We start from the raw sequence: 21,268 nt of genomic DNA, 5'->3' as shown, positions 1-21,268 counted from the left end.
CAATGGAAAGAAAAAGTAATTCAAGGCGGGGAGTGATGGCTCACGTCCGTAATCCCAGCACTTTGGGAGGCCAAGGCAGGGAATCACCTGAGGTCAGGAGTTCAAGACCAGCCTGGCCAACGTGGTGAAATCCCATCTCTACTAAAAATACAAAAATTAGCTTGTGTGGTGGCAGGCGCCTGTAATGCCAGCTGCTCAGGAGGCTGAGGTAACATTTGAACTAACTCTGAAGGATATTTTTATTTTATTTTATTTTATTTTTTATTTTATTTATTGTTTTGAGACGGAGTCTCACTCTTGTTGCCCAGGCTGGAGTGCAGTGGCGTGATCTCGGTTCACTGCAACCTCCGCCTCCCAGGTTCAAGTGATTCTCTTGCCTCAGCCTCCCCAGTAGCTGGGATTACAGGCTTGCGCCATCATGCCTAGCTAATTTCTGTATTTTTAGTAGAGACGGGGTTTCTCCATGTTGGCCAGGCTGGTGTCAAACTCGTGACCTCAAGTGATCCGCCCACCTCGGCCTCCCAAAGTGCTGGGATTACAGGCGTGAGCCACCACGCTCAGCCTGAACGATAATTTATTTATTTATTTATTTATTTATTTATTTATTTATTTATTTTGAGACTGAGTTTCGCTCTTGTTGCCCAGGCTGGAGTGCAATGGCGCAATCTCGGCTTACTGCAACCTCTGCCTCCCTGGTTCAAGCGATTCTCCTGCCTCAGCCTCCCGAGTAGCTGGGATTACAGGCATGCACCACCATGCCCAGCTAAATATTTTTTTGTTGTTGTATTTTTAGTAGAGACGGGGTTCCTCTATGTTGGTCAGGCTGGTCTCGAACTCCCGACCTCAGGTGATCCACCTGCCTCCACCTCTCAAAGTGTTGGGATTACAGGCGTGAGCCACCAACCTGAAGGATATTTTTAAAAGATAATTTTTCTTTTCTTTCTTTTTTTTTCTTTTTTTCTTTTTTTTTTTGACAAGGTCTCACTCAGTGGCCCAGGCTAGACTGCAGTGGTGCAATCTCACTTCACTGCAACCTCTACCTCCTGGGCTCAAGCAAACCTCCCACCTCAGCCTCCCAAGTATCTAGGATCACAGGCGCTGGCCACCACACCCGGTTAATTTTTGCTTTTTTTTTTTTTTTTTTTTTTTTTGGTGGAGACAGGGTTTTGCTATGTTGCCCAGGCTGGTCTTAAACTCCTGGTCTCTAGCGATCCACCCACCTCAGCCTCTGAAAGTGCTGGGATTACAGGCATGAGCCACAGCACCCAGCATAAAAGAATTTTTTAGAGCAGTTTTAGATTCACAGCAAAATTGAGAGGAAGGTATGGAGAATTCCCATATACTGTCTGCCCTCACACATAGATAAACTCCCCCATTGACATCCCCCACCAGAGTGGGCCAGGCATGGTGGCTCATGCCTGTAATCCCACCACTTTGGGAGGCCGAGATGGGTGGATTGCTTGAGCCCAGGAGTTCTAGACCAGCCTGGGCAACATGGTGGAACCTCTATCTCTCCAAAAGCAAAATAAAAAATTAGCAGGGTTTAGGGGCGGGCGCCTGTAGTTCCAGCTACTCTGGAGGCCGAGGGGAGAGAATCACTCGATCTCAGGAGGTGGACGCTGCAGTAAGCCATGATGGCCCCACTGCACTTCAGCCTGGGCAACAGAGTGAAACTCTGTCTCAAAACAAAACAAAACAAAACAACAACAACAACAACAAACCCACCAGAATGGTATATTCGTTACAGTCTACCTTGAACATCATTACCCAAAGTTCATGGTTTACGTTAAAGTTCACTCTTGATGTTATTTTATACAGTCTGTGAGTTTGGACAAAGAATAACATGTGTCCACCATTGTAGTATCTTACAGAATATTTTCACCGACCTAAAAACTTTTTCTGCTCCACCTATTCATCCTTCCCTCTCCGACAACCCCTGGCAACCGTTGATCTTTTTACTGTCTCCATAGTTTCGCCCTTTCCAGAATGTCATATAGTTGGAATCCTATAGTAGGTGGCCTTTTCTGCATGGCTTCTTTCACTTAGTCATAAGTATTTAAGTTTTCTCCCATGTCTCTTCACGGCCTTAATAGCTCATTTCTTTTTGCACCGAATCATATTTCACTTTCAGGATGTACCACAGTTTATCCATAAACCTACTGAAAGACACCTTCGTTGCTTCCAAGTTTGGGCAATTATGAATGAAACTGCTGTAAACATCCATCTGCAGGTTTTTATGTGAACACAAGTCTTCCACTCCTTTGTTAATACCAAGGAACATGATTGCTGAACGAGTATGTTTAGTTTTATAGGAAACTGCCAAACCGTCTTCCCAAGTGGCTGTACCGTACCATTTTTGCATTTCCCCCAGCAACAAATGAGAGTTGTTCCTGTTGCTCCACATCCTTGCCAGCATTTGGTGTAGTCCGTGTTCCGGATTTGGGCAATTTTTTTTTTTTTTTTTTTGAGACAGGGTCTCACTCTGTCACCCAGACTGGAGTGCAGTGGTGCAATCTCAGCTCACTGCAACCTCCGCCTCCCAGGCTCAAGCAGTTCTCCTGCCTTAGCCTCTCAAGTAGCTGGGATTACAGGAATGCGCCACTATTGCCTGGCTAATTTTTGTATTTTTTAGTAGAGACGGGGTTTCACCATGTAGGCCAGGCTGGTCTTGAACTCCTGACCTCAAATGATCCACTCACCTTGGCCTTCCAAAGTGCTGGGATTACAGGCATGAGCCACCATGCCCGGCCTCTTTTTTTTTTTTTTTTTAAACAAGAGATGGGATCTTGCTGTGTTGCCCAGGCTGGTCTCCAACTCCTGGGCTCAAGCAACCCACTCGCCTCAGCCTCCCAAAGTGCTGGGATTTCAGGCAAGGTGTGAGCCACCTTGCCCAGCCCATTTTGGCTATTCTAATAGGCATGTAGCCCTGAAGGATTTATTTATTTTATTTATTTTATTTTTTAGGCAGAGTCTTGCTCTGTCACTGTGGCTGGAGTGCAGTGTGCGATCTCAGTTCACTGCAACCTCTGCCTCCTGGGTTCAAGTGATTCTTGTGCCTCAGCCACCTGAGTAGCTGGGACTACAGGTGAGTGCTACCAAACGTGGCTAATTTTTGTATTTTTGTAGAGACGGGGTTTTGCCTTCTGAAGGATTTTAGCCTACAGAAAGTTAGGAAGAGGCTAATTCCAGAGAAAGGAAATGCGTATGACATATCCAGTGTGGCTGGAATTGATCATTGGAGCTTGGACTTTGTTCTGAAGGCCATGAGTAGCTTTTGAAGACTTTTAAATTGGAGAATGCCCTCTGTAGTGGGTTGAATGTGGCCTCCAAAAAGATATGTTCACTTGGAACCTGTGGATGTCACCTTCTTTGACAAAAGGCTTTTAGCAGCTGTAATTAAGGCAAAGCTCCTAGGAGAGAACACCCTGTATTAGGGTGGGCCATAAATCCAATGACAGGTGTCCCTGTAAGAGAAGAGAAGGATAAAGGAGATGCAGAGAAGAAGAAGAGGTAATGCAAAGATGGAGGCAGAGATTGGAATGATGTGTCTACAAGCCAAGGAGCACCAAGGATAGACGGCAGCCACCAGAAGCTAGAAGAGAGGCATGGAACAACTTCTTCCTCAGCGCCTCCAGAAGGGACCAACCCTGGCCACACTGATTTCGGACTTCTGGGCTCCAGAACTGTGAGAAAATAAATGCCTTCTTTTTCCTTTTTAAAAAATTTTTATTTATTTATTTATTTATTTGAGATGGAGTCTCACTCTGTTGCCCAGGCTAGAGTGCAGTGGCGCAATTTTGGCTCACTGCAACCTCTGCCTCCTAGATTCAAGCGATTCTCATGTTTCAGCCTCCCGAGTAGCTGGGATTACAGGTGTCGCCACCATGTCTGGCTAATTTTTGTATTTTTAGTAGAGACGGGGTTTCACCAGGTTGGCCAGGCTGGTCTCGAACTCCTCAAGCAATCCACCTGCCTTGGCCTCCCAAAGTGCTGGGATTGCAGGTGTGAGTCACTGCACCCGGCCGAGAGAATAAATTTCTGTTGGTTTAAGCCACTCAGTTTGGGGATAACTTATGGCAGCCCTAGCAAACTAATACATACTAAAGATACATACTAAATACTAAGCTGGGCCATATAGTCCAGTTTTCCTGAGACTCCCAGGCAAGTGCTGTTTTTCTTTGCTTAATATCCTACCCCACTTTCTGTCTGGTAAAATTACACTCATTCTTTAAGATGCCACTGAAATAGCACCTCTTCAGCACAGCCTTCACTAAACTATCCCCCTCTCCATCTTGGTAAATTTAGTTACTTCCTCTTCTGTGCTCACATACTTTGTAGTATCTCTACATTTATGCTATAGGACTTGTTACACTATGTTGTATTACTTGTTTATGTCTTCCCCACTTTTCTGTGAGCATCTAGACATATGAGGATGTCTTGTTGGTCTATTTCCAGAACATAAGCACAGTGCCTGGCACATATTAAAAACTTAATAAATGTTTGCTGAATAAATAGTTTCTGTAAGTGGCTTCTCCAATCACCTCTGTGTTTTCGGGGAAGGTAAAACTGGCAACAGGATGAAGAATGGATTAGAGAGCAGAGGGCCTTTAGAAAGGGAGGCCAGTTGGTGGAGTCTAGATAGAATCATGACTAGAGCTAATGAAAGACTGATTTAGCAGAGTGGCTGTGGTAATGGAAAGGAGGAAACCGTTGGGAGAAACACCACAGAAGCAGAGTGGGTTATATTCTCTGGGTGAGAGAGGGGGAGAAATTGAAGCTGATTCTGAGGTTTCAAGTCTGGGTGACTGAGAGGGTGACGATACCATTGACTGAGGTGGGGAAGGCAGGAAGAGAAGCAGAGTTGGGGGAAGATGGGAAGCTTGAAGCTAGTATTGTTGTTCCTCCATTTCTAGAATATTTTTGTATTATAAGTCACACTTCCTCGCCAGTCTCAACAGGGACCCAGCTCAGGCAGCAGCTAAGGGTGGGTATTCTGGTTTGGATTAGATCAGAGGAAAGACAGCTGTATATGTGCCCACAGGAGCCAAGACGGTATTTTCCATCCTCCCAAAACAGTAGAGCTTTGACAGAGATTTAAGGGTGACCGAGTCAAGGAAGAGGCATGGCATAGAACGGTGATGTCGGGGGTGGGGGTTCAGAACTTCCATTATAGAACGTAATGATTTAGAGGAGAAGGTGGTTGAGAATGGTGCTAGTGGTAGTGAACAGATCCTTCCCAGGATCTAGGTGGGCTGAGGATTTTTGAGTCTGTGACACTATTGTATATCCAGCTTTAGTTTCTGTTTACCACCTTACAGCAGCACCTAATCTCCTAGAGGACTTAGCCCGTGTCACACAGCACACATTTGCCACACCCTCTGTAAAGCCCTGGTTTATAAGGTTCTTTCCACCGGAAGCTATGACAGAGGAAATGTGTGGGTGGGGAGGGGTAGTGGGTGAGGGACCCAGGTTCCTGACACAGACAGACTACACCCAGGGAATGAAGAGCAAGCGCCATGTTGAAGCCATCATTACCATTCACATCCCTCTTATTCCTGCAGCTGCCCCTGCTGGGAGTGGGGCTGAACACGACAATTCTGATGCCCAATGGGAATGAAGACACCACAGCTGGTGGGAAATCTGGGACTGGAGGGGGCTGGTGAGAAGGGTGGCTGTGGGAAGGGGCCGTACAGAAATCTGGTACCTGCCACTGGCCATTACAATCATGTGGGCAGAATTGAAAAGTGGAGTGGGAAGGGCAAGGGGGAGGGTTCCCTGCCTCACGCTACTTCTTCTTTCTTTCTTGTTTGTTTGTTTGTTTCTTTCTTTTGAGGCAGGGTCTCACTATGTTGCCTAGGCTGGTCTCAAACTCCTGGCCTCTAGTGATCCTCCTGCGTCCGCCTTTCAAAGCACCAGGATTACAGACATGAGCCACCGTGCTTGGCCTCCTCCTTCTGACCATCATTTCTCTTTCCCTCCCTGCCTTCATTTTCTCCCCAATCTAGATTTCTTCCTGACCTCTATGCCCACTGACTCCCTCAGTGTTTCCACTCTGCCCCTCCCAGAGGTTCAGTGTTTTGTGTTCAATGTCGAGTACATGAATTGCACTTGGAACAGCAGCTCTGAGCCCCAGCCTACCAACCTCACTCTGCATTATTGGTATGAGAAGGGAAGAGGGGGAGGGGATGAAGAAGAGGTGGGTTGGATCAGAGACCAAGAGAGAGGGTAGCAAGTCTCCCAGGTACCCCACTGTTTTCTCCTGGGGTAAGTCATAAGTCGGTTGAGGGGAGATGAGGCTAGGCTCTGGATATCTGCAGTACCCAGATTGGCCCCGCTGTTCCTCTTCCTTCCAACCTTTCTCCTCTAGGTACAAGAACTCGGATAATGATAAAGTCCAGAAGTGCAGCCACTATCTATTCTCTGAAGAAATCACTTCTGGCTGTCAGTTGCAAAAAAAGGAGATCCACCTCTACCAAACATTTGTTGTTCAGCTCCAGGACCCACGGGAACCCAGGAGACAGGCCACACAGATGCTAAAACTGCAGAATCTGGGTAATTTGGAAAGAAAGGGTCAAGAGACCAGGGATACTGTGGGACATTGGAGTCTACGGAGTAGTGTTCTTTTATCATAAGGGTACATGGGCAGAAAAGAGGAGGTAGGGGATCAGGATGGGAAGGGAGGAGGTATTAGGGGCACTACCTTCAGGATCCTGACTTGTCTAGGCCAGGGGAATGACCACATATGCACACATATCTCCAGTGATCCCCTGGGCTCCAGAGAACCTAACACTTCACAAACTGAGTGAATCCCAGCTAGAACTGAACTGGAACAACAGATTCTTGAACCACTGTTTGGAGCACTTGGTGCAGTACCGGACTGACTGGGACCACAGCTGGACTGTGAGTGACTAGGGACGTGAATGTAGCAGCTAAGGCCAAGAAAGTAGGGCTAAAGGATTCAACCAGACAGATAGAAGGACCTAATATCAAGCTCCTGTTCTCTGCCTCCCAGCTTCTCTGCTCACCCCCTACCCTCCCTCCTCCAACTCCTTTCCCCCCTATTTTCTCCAGTGAGTTTTCTTTTTTTCTTTTCTTTTCTTTCTTTCTTTCTTTCTTTCTTTCTTTTTTTTTTTTTTTTTTTGAGACAGAGCCTCACTCTGTTGCCCAGGCTTGAGTGCAGTGGGGCGATCTTGGGCTCACTGTGACCTCTGTCTCCCTGGTTCAAGTGATTCTCCTGCTTCAGCCTCCCAAGTAGCTGGGAGCATGCACAACCATGCCTGGCTAATTTTTGTATTTTTAGTAAAGACAGGGTTTTGCCATGTTGGTCAGGCTGGTCTTGAACTCCTGACCTCAGGTGATCTGCCCACCTCGGCCTCCCAAAGTGCTGGGATTACAGGCGTGAGCCACCATTCCTGACACCAGTGAGTTTTCATTAGGGATTCCCTACCCATACTCTTCCTGATACCAGATAGACAAGTAAACAAAAGGAAGCCATTAAGGGGATCCAGAGGGGAGGCATTAGATTCAAGTCAGTGAAGGGAGCAGTGTGGCTTGAGTAGTCAAGAGATGAGAGAGAAACTGGGCAGTAGCAGAGATGACACTGGTGGGTGTTCAGGAGTATGTTTTAATTCTCCCTTCTCTCATAGACACCCACTTTCCCTCATCCTCTTTCTCCTCAAGGAACAATCAGTGGATTATAGACATAAGTTCTCCTTGCCTAGTGTGGATGGGCAGAAACGCTACACGTTTCGTGTTCGGAGCCGCTTTAACCCACTCTGTGGAAGTGCTCAGCATTGGAGTGAATGGAGCCACCCAATCCACTGGGGGAGCAATACTTCAAAAGGTAAAATGGGCCCACATGACCCAATCCATGAGCCCAACACCCCAGCCTTTCTAACACCACTGTCTTTTGCTCCACTTCCCTGTCACTAAAGCCCCTAAACTTGGTGCCCCATCTCCCCACACTGTCTAACCCCAACCTCTAGAAATCAAAGTTTTTTTGTGTAGGGTTGGGTTAGCGTGTTGTTAGAGTAGGGGGGTGGATTGAGAAGGAGGCTGAGGGGTACTCAAGGGGGCTATAGAATGTATAGGATTTCCCTGAAGCATTCCTAGAGAGCCTGCAAGGTGAAGATGGCTTTGGAACCAGCTGGATCTAGGCTGTGCCACATACTACCTCTTTGGCCTTGGCCACATCACTAAACTCTTGGATTCTGTTTCCTGAGATGTAAGATGGAGGTAATTGTTCCTGCCTCACAGGAGCTGTTGTGAGGATTAAACAGAGAGTATGTCTTTAGCGCGGTGCCTGGCACCAGTGCCTGGCATGTAGTAGGGGCACAACAAATATAAGGTCCACTTTTCTTTTCTTTTTTCTATAGAGAATCCTTTCCTGTTTGCATTGGAAGCCGTGGTTATCTCTGTTGGCTCCATGGGATTGATTATCAGCCTTCTCTGTGTGTATTTCTGGCTGGAACGGTGAGATTTGGAGAAGCCCAGAAAAATGAGGCGAACGGTAGCTGACAATAGCAGAGGAGGGTTTTGCAGGGTCTTTAGGAGTAAAGGATGAGACAGTAAGTAATGAGAGATTACCCAAGAGGGTTTGGTGATGGAAGGAAGCCACAGGCACAGAGAACACAGAATCACTTTATTTCATATGGGACAACTGGGAGAAGGGTGATAAAAAAGCTTTAACCTATGTGCTCCTGCTCCCTCTTTCTCCCCTGTCAGGACGATGCCCCGAATTCCCACCCTGAAGAACCTAGAGGATCTTGTTACTGAATACCACGGGAACTTTTCGGTGAGAACACTGTCATAAGCATGCTGCAGTCTATCAACTGCCAACTGCCTGCCAGCAAGACAGACAGAGTGTGGGGGTGGGGGCAGAGAGGAGAGGGAAGGAGGCCCTGCACTAACTGTCAGGATGTGGCCGACCAAATGGGGGATGGACTATACAGAGAGAGACACACACAGAAGTGCAGATTATAGATTGAATGAGGCAGATGGCAACTGGTATTGGGGGCCCAGGAGCCTGTGTATCCCTTCTGTAATCAATTACAGTGGTTGCAGACATCATGAGTACTCCTTTGGCACAGAGCTCGGTCTTTTACTTCTGCCCCTAATTGACCCCTGACCTGGACATATCTGTCTTTAGGCCTGGAGTGGTGTGTCTAAGGGACTGGCTGAGAGTCTGCAGCCAGACTACAGTGAACGACTCTGCCTCGTCAGTGAGATTCCCCCAAAAGGAGGGGCCCTCGGGGAGGGGCCTGGGGCCTCCCCATGCAACCAGCATAGCCCCTACTGGGCCCCCCCATGTTACACCCTAAAGCCTGAAACCTGAACCCCAATCCTCTGACAGAAGAACCCCAGGGTCCTGTAGCCCTAAGTGGTACTAACTTTCCTTCATTCAACCCACCTGCGTCTCATACTCACCTCACCCCACTGTGGCTGATTTGGAATTTTGTGCCCCCATGTAAGCACCCCTTCATTTGGCATTCCCCACTTGAGAATTACCCTTTTGCCCCGTACATGTTTTTCTTCTCCCTCAGTCTGGCCCTTCCTTTTCGCAGGAGTCTTCCTCCCTCCCTCTTTCCCTCCCTTCCTCTTTCCATCTACCCTCCGATTGTTCCTGAACCGATGAGAAATAAAGTTTCTGTTGACAATCATCAAAAATGTCTGTCATGGGGGTGGGGAGCAGGGGAAGCCTGGGATGCAATGAGGGTGGGAGGGGAAGAAAAAGGAGTAGTACATTCATGCTATGGAGGCAGGAGTATTACCAATTCGCTAGAAAGGGTACTGTTCTGGAAACTGACTTTTTTCCAGGTGCCCTGCACTCATTCCAGGGTTTAGTTTAGAGTTAGACTTACAATGGGCTGGGCGTGGTGGCTCACGCCTGTAATCCCAGCACTTTGGGAGGCCAAAGCGGGTGGATCAAGAGGTCAGGAGATCGAGACCAGCCTGGCCAACATGGTGAAACCCCGTCTCTACTAAAAATACAAATATTAGCCAGGCGTGATGGTGTGCTCCTGTAATTCCAGCTACTTGGGAGGCTGAGGCAGGAGAATCGCTTGAACCCAGGAGGTAGAGGTTGCAGTGAGCCAAGATTGTGCCACTGCACTCCAGCCTGGGCGACAGAGGGAGACTCCATCTAAAAAAATAAAAAAAGTTAGACTTACCATGTTGTCCCCCCTTTCCAACTAATCTTTAACATACCCCACCCAAGTTTTTCTCTCCTTATCCTTACTCCACTTTTTGGCCACACCTGCCACTTCTGACCTCATAATCCCTTAACTGCAGTCTCAGGCCCCACCCCTGGGGATACTGGTTATCCACAACTATCAACAGCTCTCTCCTGCCTGTCCAGCCTGGGCATCCTCAGCCTATGAAATCCATCTGCCTCTCCAGTCCACCAACCCTATAGGCCTATTTGCCCCACACAAGGCCTCTAGAACACCCTCCTTCTGCATGACTCATCAGGGCACTTTGTGAAGAGTGAGGCGATCTTGAGGGCATGTTCATCTTCATCAAACATGGAGGTGAGGGGCAGCACAGAACTAGAGTCTGTGGATGGGGGTGGAGGGATCTGAGGGCAGTGGAGATCACAGAAATGGGTCCATGTGTCCCATCCTATCTCTCCTCAGATAATCAGCAGTTTCTGGTCAATACCAACTGTGCTGTCGTCGTGTTGCTGTATTACATCCGCAGTAAAGTAAAGTTGCCTAAAACAAGTGAGGAGCTTGGGGAGGGGACTAATGGCCAAAGGTCAGAAGGAGTTGGGTCATCTCTAACCCCCAAGCCCTCCTCCTGGCAAGAAGGGAGTTCCTCATATCCTTACAGCTTCCTCCAACCCATTCTGTATAGGATCACTGGCCCCTTTTGCTCCCACTCTCTTTCCTTAGCTGCCCCAATTACCCTGTGATCTCCCTCCAGACACCATCGATTTGTGTGAACAAACGGGGAAAATGAAGATGCTTTTCCTGATGAAGCCCAATCATGCAGAGTATGCCAGCAAATACCTTACAGCTCGAAGCACCTACTACGTTTGTAAGGTGGAACGTGGGCCACCAGGTAGAGGCTCAGGAGTGTTCCCCAGAAATAGAATAAGGCCTTCAAGATAGATTATGAACCTTATCTTTAAAACAAGGCATCCAAGGCTGGGCATAGTGGCTCAAGCTTGTAATCTCAGCACTTTGAGAGGCCAAGGCGGGAGAATCGATAGAGGGCAGGAGTTTGAGACCAGCCTGGGCAACATAACAAGAGCCTGCCTCCAAAACCAAAACCAAAACCAAAAACAACCAAAACCAAATTAAAACAAAAAACAGAACACCCTCAAACAACAGAACGCCCTCAACCAGATCCAAATTGACCATCTCTGGTCAGCCTAACGAAGGGTACTGCCTCTATAATAATAGGTTACCTCACACATACTCTCCCCTAGGTCCATACCTAAGGGGAAGAAATATCCACCAGCTCAAGGTAGGTTTTTTTTTTTTTTTTTTTGGAGACAGAGTTTCGCTCTTGTTGTCCAGTTGTCCAGGCTGGAGTGCAAGGGCACGATCTCAGCTCACTGCAACCTCTGCCTCCCAGGTTCAAGCGATTCTCCTGTCTTAGCCTCCTGAGTAGCTGGGACTACAGGCACCCGCCACCAGGCCCAACTAATTTTTTAGTGCAGACAGGGTTTCACCATGTTGGCCAAGCTGGTCTTGAACTCCTGACCTCAGGTGATCCACCCACCTCAGCCTCCCAAAGTGCTGGGATTACAGGCGTGAGCCAATGTGCCCGGCAAGGTAGTCTTTATTTTTATTTATTTATTTATTTTATTTTTTGTGATGGAGTCTTGCTCTGTCACCCAGGCTGAAACAGTGGCATGATCTTGGCTCACTGCAACCTCCGCCTCCTGGGTTCAAGCGATTCTCCTGCCTCAGCCTCCGGAGTAGCTGGGATTACAGGCACCCACCACCATGCCCAGCTAATTTTTTTTTTTTTTTTTTTTTTTGTATTTTTGGTAGAGATGGGGTTTCACCAAATTGGCCAGGCTAGTCTCGAATTGGCCAGGCTAGTCTGGAACTCCTGACCTCAAGTGATCCGCCCACCTTGGCCTCCCAAAATGCTGGGATTACAGGCGTGAGCCACCGCATCCGGCGGGTAGTCTTTAGTGTTAGGTCCTGGAATCTTGGGCTTCTGAAGGGTGGAGACTGGATGACAGGGGCTGGAGATAGCACATGGCTATGTTCACAGGAACCAGGCTGGAGAATGCTTACAGAGCTTTTGTGCCTCTCCTCAAGAATCCGGAGCCTCGGCTGCTTGGTAAGAAGTGAGATGGGGGAGGGAAGAACATGAAGGGTACAGTATATAGCTGTGTGATGGAGAATGTAGGGTGGGACTAGCGTGATATGGTAGGTCAGATGATAGGAGCCTAGGAAAAGGCGGGCAGGGTCCAGGTCCACTTTAGGAGGGACGTTTAGCTCACACCAGGTGGAATGTGCATGCGTTACTCCCCACTTCCTCCATTTCTTGGCCATCTTCTCCGTGTATCTCCCTATCACCATTCCATCATTTCCATCTTAGGCCAAGTGGGGCTCCAGCTGATGGTTTGAACAATGAATGGGAGCATCAGGAAGGGTAAGGTCTCTAGTTCTCAGAGGTGCAGGTGCCTTTTCCTTGTTCTTAGTTGCACTGCGCATACAATGTGATGCCCTGGAGAGGAGACGAATTCAGATGCTTAAAATGAAAGAAGCCAAGAAGGTCGTTATAATTGAACCCCCTGCGAGTGTCCCGGTAAGACTTGCCAAATGTGATCTGCCCCAGCACCCCCCTCTCCCTACCAGCCGACTGAATGTTCCTACACCCCAGCCCTCTGAGATGAATTTCCTGCCTCCAATTTCTTTTTTCCTTCCTTTGGCCCTGGGTTGTAGAAACCTTCCCTGCAGGGGCCTCTTTGTTTACTTACTTTCTTTTTCTAGTCCAAGCAATCAGGACGATCAGACAAAAAGAAGTCCACTCGCAAGTCTCCGACCTTTAGGAACAGACCAGACTTCAGGAAGAATAAAGGTCACCAACTCAATAAAACCACCAAGCAAAAGAAGTAATACTAGGTGTGAAATTACTGGAATTTAACGTGAGATTTCTTTTTCTAGAAAGACTCCTTCTCCCAATATCTGCACTAAGGCTTGAGTACGTACGCCCCAGGCACCTAGGAGGCTCTGAGGGTGGATGGGAGCGGCAGGAGAGGGCTGGGGCAAGCACATGGGTCGGGGTGAGGAAGGCTGTGAAGTCTAGTACAATGAGCCTTTGAGGAACGGAGTAGGGGGTGGGGTCTTCTCAAACCAGACTACCTCCCCTTGGGAGGCCTATCTCACAGCCCGCCTACTCCTGCAGGGGTTAGGTGTCCCTCCACCCCCACACTCCACCACCTCCCCGGGGTGAAATTCCCCCACCCTCCTCCATGTCTCTGCCTTTGGGCAGTTTCTTCCTCCCGCCCTTTGCCTTTTCCCCTCCCTCCCCCTTATCCAAGGGGAGAAGCAAGGCAGCAGAAACCAGAGCTGGTTATAGGCATTTATTGAATTTATTCATTTATTGATTTGACACACTTCCCCACTCCAATCTAGCACATGATACAATCTGGGTAGGCCAGGCGCTGACACAGGAAATGATGGGAACCCACAGCAGGGGTGGGGGAGGGGACGATGCAAAGGGCACTGGGGGAAGGGCTGCTTTGGGGGCTGGGGTGGAGAAGGAGCCCCAGATGGCCTCCCTGGCAGGTGCTAGTAAACCTGATCCACATCCCCCCCCATCCCTGCTCATTTCCCAGACCCTCAGCCAAGCTCCCCAGCTCCCCCTTCCCTGTTCCTCCCCTCCCCGCTGCCTGCTGCCACACACACTTCCACATAACCCCTGCAGTCAGGGAAGGGGAAGAAGGGCAGGGACAGCTGTCAGGGGCCTTGAACAGGGAGGTCTCTGTACCTAACTTTACCATCCTAAATCCTTCCCTCCTTCTCTTCTCTCCCCTCCCAGTCCTTTCCCTGGCCCCAAGCTAATTCCAGGCCTTCAACGTACTCTCCCACCATAGCACTAACCCATGCTGGGTCATAGAAGAGTGTGGCTGCACCCCAACACCACACACTCCCAGGCACAAGTTGAAGGAATGAGGGGACCTGGGTTAGCTTTTTTGTTAGGGAAACTCTAACCTATTTCTGCATAGACCTTTCTCTATACCTGGTCCGTAGGGGAGCTCTTCCCTGTGTTTACTATTACTCCCCACCTCTCCCCACTTCCCTGTGTCTCTCCTAATATTTATTGTCTGTAGTGTTTGTATCATGTCACTATCACAAAGCCTTCAGAAAGAAAAAAAGCATTCTGCCCACCACTAGCACCCTGCCATGGTTAAAAAATCTCTATATTTGTGTTTATATTTCTTTAAAAGTTTATAAAAAGCCTTTCTGTTATCTGCAGCCTTCTAAGGGTGATTTGGCCTGGCGAGCCACTCCAGTGCTCAGACCTTGGCCCTTCCAGATCCCCTAAACAGCCCACCCACCCCACATCACTGGCCTAAGGGGCCACTGCATAGAAATCCCAGGCTCCAGCTAGCCTGGCTCAGCTCAGATAAGACTCTCTACAAAAAAATCCTGCTCCCAAAGGCAGGGGTAAGGCCACTGGTGACTTCACATTTCCAACAGCATTGCTCATCTTGCTACAAAGCCTAAGGGGGTAGGAATGGGGAAAGCCGATGATGGCTCCTGAGAGGGGGCCTTACCCCCTAATTGGCACAGTGAGAAAAACCCTCTCCCCTTTCCCCTCCCATCTCCCTCCCCATATCGTCCCCAGATGGGGCAGCTTTATCTTTATAATTTCTTCAACACCTGTGTGTGACCAGACCCCACCCTAGCTCTAAAGCAGGGTCCCAAATTCCTGGGGAGGGCTCAAGGGTAAAGAGTAGATATGAACACGCCTGGCTCCACCTCTGAAGCAGGGGACAAAGCTTCCAGGCATGACTCAGGGATCTGTGGGAAGAAGAAACGGAGAACAAGGTAAGAGGCTTACCTGGGGCTTGCCAACATTCTATCATCCAGATTCCCACCAAAGAAGATGGTGGCACCTAACCCGCTTCCATACACATACCTTTTCTGTGCTACCTTGCAGGGGTGGGCACAGCTAAGGGGCCTGGAGGTCCCATCTGGAAACTATGCTACTGTAATATGACATCTTCCCTCCAGTTCCCCAGGAGCTCTGGCTACCACTTGTCCTAAATCTCCCCTTCGCCCAGATCATGGGACTAGCTGGGCACCTAGGAGTGGTCATAGGCTATGAGGTGCTGTGGTGATTAGGGGGTACTGTACCTGGCTCAAAGTTGAAGTCCAGTCCCTCACCCTCATCCATGAGGTCACTGATGATGTTATCCATGTCACACTCCAGGTTCTCCATATACATATCAAGATCTAGATCCTGAGGCATTCTGTCTTGGCTTGCAGCTTCAGTAGGGGGTGTGGGCACAGGAGTCCCCAGAGCCTTGGGGATGGGGGCACTTGCCATGACTGGAGGTGGTGCTATCATAGAAAGGGTGGGAACCAGACTGCTGGGGCCTGGAGCCTCTAGGGGCTTGGGACACAGGCCGACGCCCGTGGCCAGCTTACTGGAGGAAGGAAGCCCCCCCAGCAACAGAAGAGTCGGAGCCTGGGACAGAATGGGATCTACCTGGGTCATGAGGACATCAGCAGGGGGTGGTGGCGTATCAGAGGTGAGCAGGGCCTCCAGAGCCTGGGAGCTGGAGAAGCACCCTTCTCCTGCTGACAGGGGCCCCTCTGCTGGGCTGAAAAGGGAGCTGCTGTAGGTGTGTAAGGGGCCGCTAACCCCAGGATGCTGCAAAGAGAAGCCAGAGAGACCACTCCGAGATAGCAGGGAATGGGAAGAGGTGAGATTGAGCCCATCTAACAGCTCTAGACCTTCATTGAGGGTGGGAGGGACACCCCCTGCATAGCTGCTGACTGAAGCTGGTATTTCTTCCGCCAGCACCTCAGACTCTGGCCTCAAGGGGGACAGCCGGGTGCTGACACTGCTGGCATTTGAACTGCTTCGTGGACGGAAGGTGGTCCACATATCGGCTTCTTCACGGTTTCGAGAGCAAGGGCTGCCTGACCACTTGGCAAAGTGGCCGACAGGGCTCGTTGGAGTGGCACCTTCGGGTGGAGCTGGCAGCACAGATGGTTTCTTCTTGGGGGCTTTACTGCGGCCCCGGAGCAGCTTGCTGCTGCTATCCATGGAGGCGGCCCGGCGGCGGGGGGCTTTGCCGCTCTTGCCTCCCTCAGGGTTCAGCATCCACCAAGAGCTTTTGCCGGTGGCCTCGTTGTGAACCTTGATGAACTTGCTGTGCAGGGACAGGTTGTGGCGGATCGAGTTCTGGAGGGGCAGAGATGGCAGGAAAGGGGCGTGAGGTACTGTAGGGGAGGTCAGTGGCCAGCGGTCAAGTCTAAGAGGATGCTGGACCCCGATGATCTAGGGTTTAGGATTTGGCGCCACCACCGCAGCAGGGTTCATTTCGGGGCTTCATTTCCCAGGTCATTAAAGTTTAAGAAAAACTTTAAATAATTTACAAAAAAAGAGAAAAAGATAAAAGATAAAAGGGTGCTGGAACACAGCAGGGGTATTCCTGGAGACTCAAAGAAAGTTGAATCCAGGGGGGAAAACTGGTAGAAGTAGGGGTGGGGGTGGGGTGTGAGGGGAGACCACACACATTTCCCGCTCCCAGACAAGCTGCTCAGCCTCTGCTCCAGACTTCTCTGTACAGCGGGTGGGAGATAACGTGTAATAATCCACTGCAGAGAGCACGGGGGGTGCCCACCCTGGAAAAGCTCCTGGTACTCTGCTCCTCCCAGGGCTTGGTGTGTGTTTTGCGGGGGGTGGGGGGGCGGTACCTGGGGCTGGTAGGCATTGGGGAGACGTGCTCCCTGCCCAGCAAGAACTAGGTTCAGGTGGGAAAGAGCATTGCACCCCTTTCCTTGAGTGCAGGTTTGGGTGGAGTTTACGGGACAGTGGTACAGCACCAGCCCAGGATGGACCCGCCCTGCCCAGAGCCAGTTCTCTGAATAGGCTGAAGGGCTGGAATCTCAGCACAGCAGGTGCTCCATTCCCCACAGAGCATTTGGGCCACCCAGCTCTCTATAGAATTTAAAGATTCCTTTTTCCCCCCTCCCTGAATCCCAGCCTTATTTCTTCCAATCCACAACACACATCCTCAACTACATTCAGTTCAGGTTCAGGCTTCCTGCTGTGCCTCAAATGCGTGAGGTGCAATCTTCCCCTCCCCTCTTTTCCGAGGAGGGATCTCCCCTCTCTAAGTTTTACTAGTTCCGTCAAGACCAAGCTTCAGTTCCACCTCTTTTATAAAGCGGCTGCTTGACTTTGGCAGCCAAATTTCTAGTATAGTATTTTTAAAATCTGCGCCACACAATTTCACCCAATTTATATTGTGTGGCTTATGGTTTCATGTAATTCGTCTCATCGAGTGTAAGTGCCAAGTGTAATGTCCTCCAGTCCCACATCCCCCAACAGAGCCCTCCCAGAGCACCAAGCTCACAGCATATATTCTATACCTACTCAAGCTCACAGTACATAATCAATATTTGTACCTGATTGGTGGGTTGCCCCTGGGTTGACAATGGTGAGGCTCCCCTTGAGGCTCTGCCAGCTCTTCAGTGCCTTGGGTATTGGAAGCTGTATGTTTTCCCTTCCTCCCTCACTGGTGACATTCTACTAGGGAAACGATGCTTTCCAGTGGCCCAGGGAGCTGAGATTGGCAGCTTCTTCAGCCCCCAGTGCAGCTTATATTTACTGATTGCCGCGGGGCAGGCTAGTTACACAAGGGGTTTGGCCCTCCCCTGGCCACCCCCCTTCCCGAAACCTGCCTTCTTTTCCCTACCTCCTTCCCAGTGCCTTTCCCCCATTTCTCAGGAATTTGTGCATAAACTCTTCAACCTTGGGGGCATTTGACCTCCCACTTGGAGGTCTTTAGTTTAGAAATTCAGGAGGAGCCCAGAAGTGCTTAGAGCAACTAGGAGGCTGAGGCCATGGGACGGTCAGAAACTACTTGTTTCTCTGACTGGTGCTCTTAAGATAAGGAGCACCTTTGCCTGGGGAATGATGCTTCTTGTTCCAGGGTTCTTTAGCCAAAGAACTCCTTGTGTTCCTGGGACCCTGAGGTAATGGCATTTCAACTGTGCTGATGTTCCTTCAAGGAGTGGCACTTGTCCATCCGGCCTCACCTCATAGTAACTAAGGACCACAATGACCATGACCTGGCACTATGATTTCTCCTCTTTTTATCCTCTAATTCTGGATCTACTTGAGAAGATCCATTCCTTTCCCTACTACTTAATAGCCACAAGGCCCGTTTGTCTCCTCTTCTTTAGGCCTTGGAACTAGCAAGTGGTACACAGACTCTTAATTGGAGAGGTCAGTTTCCCAAAAGCCCATAACTCTTACATGTTGGAGGGCAGGGTGGTGGGGGTGACTGCTAATTGCTCCCTAAGCCACCTAATCTAAACTTTCTTGTTCTAAGTGAGTGCCGCCCCCTGGTGGGGTGGGAGTAACCTTGGCATATCATCAGGGAGGCCAGTTCAGGCATGAGACTTCACCTCAGAGAGGGGTGGGGGGGCCTTGAAGTCCCAGGCTCAGCCTGATTTGACTTTGCCCTCATTCCAATTAGAGCAAGCCAGGCTCTTTTTAGAGAATATGATTTATAGTTAGACCTGAGTTCAAGTCCTCACCCTGCTGTTATTAGGTGAGTTTCCTAACCTTTTGGTACCTAGTTTCCTAATGTGTAAAATGTGGAATCTCAGAATTGCTGTAAAGATTAATAAAATAAAAACTTTAAAAACTACTTTGTAAACTCTAAAGCCCCACAGAAGTGTAGATTATAAGGACGGACTATACTCCCACAATATAACTAACAACTTGTTATTTCCTCTACCCTGGAAAATGAACCTAAGGGAAAAGAAAAACAGCTGTGTAGGCTGGGTCCAAGGAGGGGAGCTTTTTATGAGCTGAGACTGTGGCGTGGCAGTCTACCCAGAAATAGTGCCAAGGGTCTCAGTCAGCTGTCCTATCTTCTGTTCTGCCCAGCCCCTAGGGATAGCACAGATCTGATCCCTCAGTCTCCTATACCTAGGGGAAGTTCCTCTGCTCATCCAACCTTCTGTACTTGGTTATATGCTGACCTCACCACCTAGAGAGGTACAAGCCAGCAATAGGGCTTGAGGCTCCCCAGTTTTGTGATTACAGCCCCATATTTCTCAGGACAAGTTTTTCAGAGTATCCTTTGAGATATTCTCTCACAGTTTCTTCACAGAAGGCCAAGGGAACTCCCAACTTTGTGCTCTAAAGTCAGAGCCCTACCTCCTTCTTCATGACTAATATTCCTTAACAGTAAAGGATGACTTCCCCCCAAAACTTGGATAGCCCCTTACAAGGGAGAGTTTCTTGGCAGCACAGGGTAAGCTGAGCCAAGTGGCAGCTCACAGCCCTTTTTCTTCTTAGTGCATGAGATCAGCTACCTTTCCCCATGAATATTATTGTTTTTACCCTTTGCCACTGCACTCCCTCCTCCTGGGTAGAGCAGTGCTAGAACAGTACCACTACACTGAGGTATTGGGAGGCAAGTAGGGAATCCAAGTAATCCCACAGGAATGGGAGAAAAGGTGTTGGGGTGGGAGGTGGGGGAGGAGGGAAGGGTAGGTTCATGTGGGGAATCCACACAGTTCCTGCTGTACATAGGATAAAGACTTCTCTGTGGGAATAAGTGTTTGGGGCAGCCCAAGCCAAAGTGCTGCGAATGTTGAGCAGTGAGCAGAGAATTCAATTTTCTCCAGGGCAGGGACAGTGTCTTATTCATCTGTGATCCTTCAGCATCAAGCACCGAGTGTGGCATATACTATGTACTAAGTAAATGTTTGTCTAACTGGAGATTGAAGGTGGATCTCTGGGCTTCCCAAAGGGGGTGGGGGTGGGAGGTAGTAAAAGGGGCCCCAGAGTAGAAGTAAGGGAGGCTAGGGGGTCCAGGGGGTAGATGGTGTTGGGAAGAAGGTAAGAGGGTCATAATTACCTTCCATCCTGCTGAGCTGTTGCTGTCACCCTTGTCCTTGAAGTAGGGTACAGTACGGACCATCCACTCGTAGATCTGGGCAAGTGTCAGTCGCTTCTCCGGGGCGCTTTCAATGGCCTGGCTGATGAGTTCTGCATATGACTGATTTCCCCAGGCATTCCGGCGGGAGCCTCCCTTCCGAGGACCTGTTACAGCCCCCAGGATTCCGGGCTGGGGGCCCCCAGCCGGCTCTGGGAGCCGAGAGGGCAACAGGATCGGCTCTGAGCGCCCCTCCGTGTGTACCTTTTCCCCCAGATCTGGCTCCACCTCGGGCGGCTCGGACGGCTGGTTAGCGATCTCTGGTCGGGGAAGGGGCCAGGTGCAGGAGCGGGGACGGCTCTGGGGTTCGAAGTCGGGATCTAGGTCTATGATCGCGGCAGCCTCTGTGGCTGAATTCTCATTCCCCGGATCCATACGTGGAGTTGGACCTCCCCGGCTCAGCGTTCAGTGAAGCCTGCCACAGTCCCTCACGATGCCTCCCCTCAGGGGGGAAGCATCGAGGGCCAGGAGGCACATTCCTGCCAGTCTTCAGAAAGTCGCGAACTTCCCCCTAGTCCCAGGACGCTAGTCCCTAAGCTGTCCCTTCACACAGTTCTCCGATCCCCTTCCCGACTACAGCCTGTAGCCTCAAAGCTCTTTCCGAGATGCCACCTGTAACCTCTGCCGAGCGAAGACACTTTTTCTGCAACCTCTCACTCAGCTTCCTGCTCTTTTAAACCTGAGGCACTGTATCCCCTCATACATTGCGCTCCCATCACCGAACGTCTCCTTAGCCGCAGTTCCCTCCCCCTTTTAAGTTGCTGCCCCCCGGACACTCCTCCCAAATTTCCTCCACCCGGATTGCTGCCCTCCCCCACGCCCCGCTCCCCCGCGTCACTTGCCCCTCCCCTGACTCCCCCTTCCCCCGCCTCTTCCCTTCTCGCCACTCTTAATAGGGTCCGGGTCCCCGCGGCTGCGGCCTCCCTTATTCCCGCACCGATTCCCCTATCAACCCCCCCCACCCCCCGCCCCCCGGGTTTCCCTTTTGTTTTGCTCCAAGCAGCAGCCCCCTCCTGACGTCTCTGTTTACCACTCGCCGGGGCAGCCATCTGCGCACGCGCCTCGAAAGCCAGTCGGGAAACCGAGTTCTGCAGTCGTGCCACC

General features: G+C 50.0%; 3 protein-coding genes across 4 annotated transcripts; 2 read left to right on the top strand and 1 right to left on the bottom strand.

Annotated features, from left to right (window-relative positions):
- Positions 1-5,403: 5,403 nt before the first annotated feature.
- On the top strand, positions 5,404-9,666 carry IL2RG (interleukin 2 receptor subunit gamma). 2 transcript variants are annotated; one of them, XM_054676552.2, is made up of 8 exons: positions 5,404-5,631; positions 6,006-6,159; positions 6,368-6,552; positions 6,761-6,900; positions 7,681-7,843; positions 8,376-8,472; positions 8,725-8,794; positions 9,149-9,666. In XM_054676552.2, the coding sequence occupies exons 1-8, from the start codon at positions 5,517-5,519 to the stop codon at positions 9,332-9,334; spliced, it is 1,110 nt and encodes a 369-aa protein (XP_054532527.1). In that variant the 5' UTR covers positions 5,404-5,516; the 3' UTR covers positions 9,335-9,666. The 2 variants fall into 2 exon arrangements, with proteins under 2 accessions (XP_054532527.1, XP_054532528.1); XM_054676553.2 differs by having other exon boundaries at positions 5,428-5,659.
- Positions 9,667-10,132: 466 nt separating this feature from the next.
- On the top strand, positions 10,133-13,180 carry CXHXorf65 (chromosome X CXorf65 homolog). Its single transcript, XM_054676555.2, has 6 exons — positions 10,133-10,529; positions 10,635-10,721; positions 10,924-11,061; positions 12,232-12,300; positions 12,665-12,771; positions 12,957-13,180. The coding sequence occupies exons 1-6, from the start codon at positions 10,505-10,507 to the stop codon at positions 13,080-13,082; spliced, it is 552 nt and encodes a 183-aa protein (XP_054532530.1). The 5' UTR covers positions 10,133-10,504; the 3' UTR covers positions 13,083-13,180.
- Positions 13,181-13,536: 356 nt separating this feature from the next.
- On the bottom strand, positions 13,537-21,226 carry FOXO4 (forkhead box O4). The gene is made up of 3 exons (XM_054676551.2): positions 20,087-21,226; positions 15,330-16,386; positions 13,537-14,993 (listed from the first exon to the last, which is right to left on the bottom strand). Exons 1-3 carry the CDS (start codon positions 20,537-20,539, stop codon positions 14,986-14,988), a joined length of 1,518 nt encoding a protein of 505 aa, XP_054532526.1. The 5' UTR covers positions 20,540-21,226; the 3' UTR covers positions 13,537-14,985.
- Between the last annotated feature and the right edge of the window lie 42 nt (positions 21,227-21,268).

The sequence above is a fragment of the Pan troglodytes genome, chromosome X (genome assembly GCF_028858775.2).
Source record: "Pan troglodytes isolate AG18354 chromosome X, NHGRI_mPanTro3-v2.0_pri, whole genome shotgun sequence".
In the NCBI taxonomy this organism is placed as follows: Eukaryota; Metazoa; Chordata; class Mammalia; order Primates; family Hominidae; genus Pan; species Pan troglodytes.
This window is presented reverse-complemented; position numbering and strand designations above follow the sequence as displayed.

Excerpts from the sequence above, each read along its gene's own strand:
- IL2RG (XM_054676552.2), top strand. The coding sequence starts at position 5,517 with ATGTTGAAGCCATCATTACCATTCACATCCCTCTTATTCCTGCAGCTG. Across the intron at positions 6,160-6,367 it reads AACCTCACTCTGCATTATTG|GTACAAGAACTCGGATAATG; the intron begins GTATGAGAAGGG and ends TTTCTCCTCTAG. Across the intron at positions 8,795-9,148 it reads AATACCACGGGAACTTTTCG|GCCTGGAGTGGTGTGTCTAA; the intron begins GTGAGAACACTG and ends ATCTGTCTTTAG.
- CXHXorf65 (XM_054676555.2), top strand. The coding sequence starts at position 10,505 with ATGTTCATCTTCATCAAACATGGAG. Across the intron at positions 10,722-10,923 it reads AGTAAAGTTGCCTAAAACAA|ACACCATCGATTTGTGTGAA; the intron begins GTGAGGAGCTTG and ends ATCTCCCTCCAG. Across the intron at positions 11,062-12,231 it reads GGTGGAACGTGGGCCACCAG|GAACCAGGCTGGAGAATGCT; the intron begins GTAGAGGCTCAG and ends CTATGTTCACAG.
- FOXO4 (XM_054676551.2), bottom strand. The coding sequence starts at position 20,539 with ATGGATCCGGGGAATGAGAATTCAGCCACAGAGGCTGCCGCGATCATA. Across the intron at positions 16,387-20,086 it reads ACAGCTCAGCAGGATGGAAG|AACTCGATCCGCCACAACCT; the intron begins GTAATTATGACC and ends CTGCCCCTCCAG.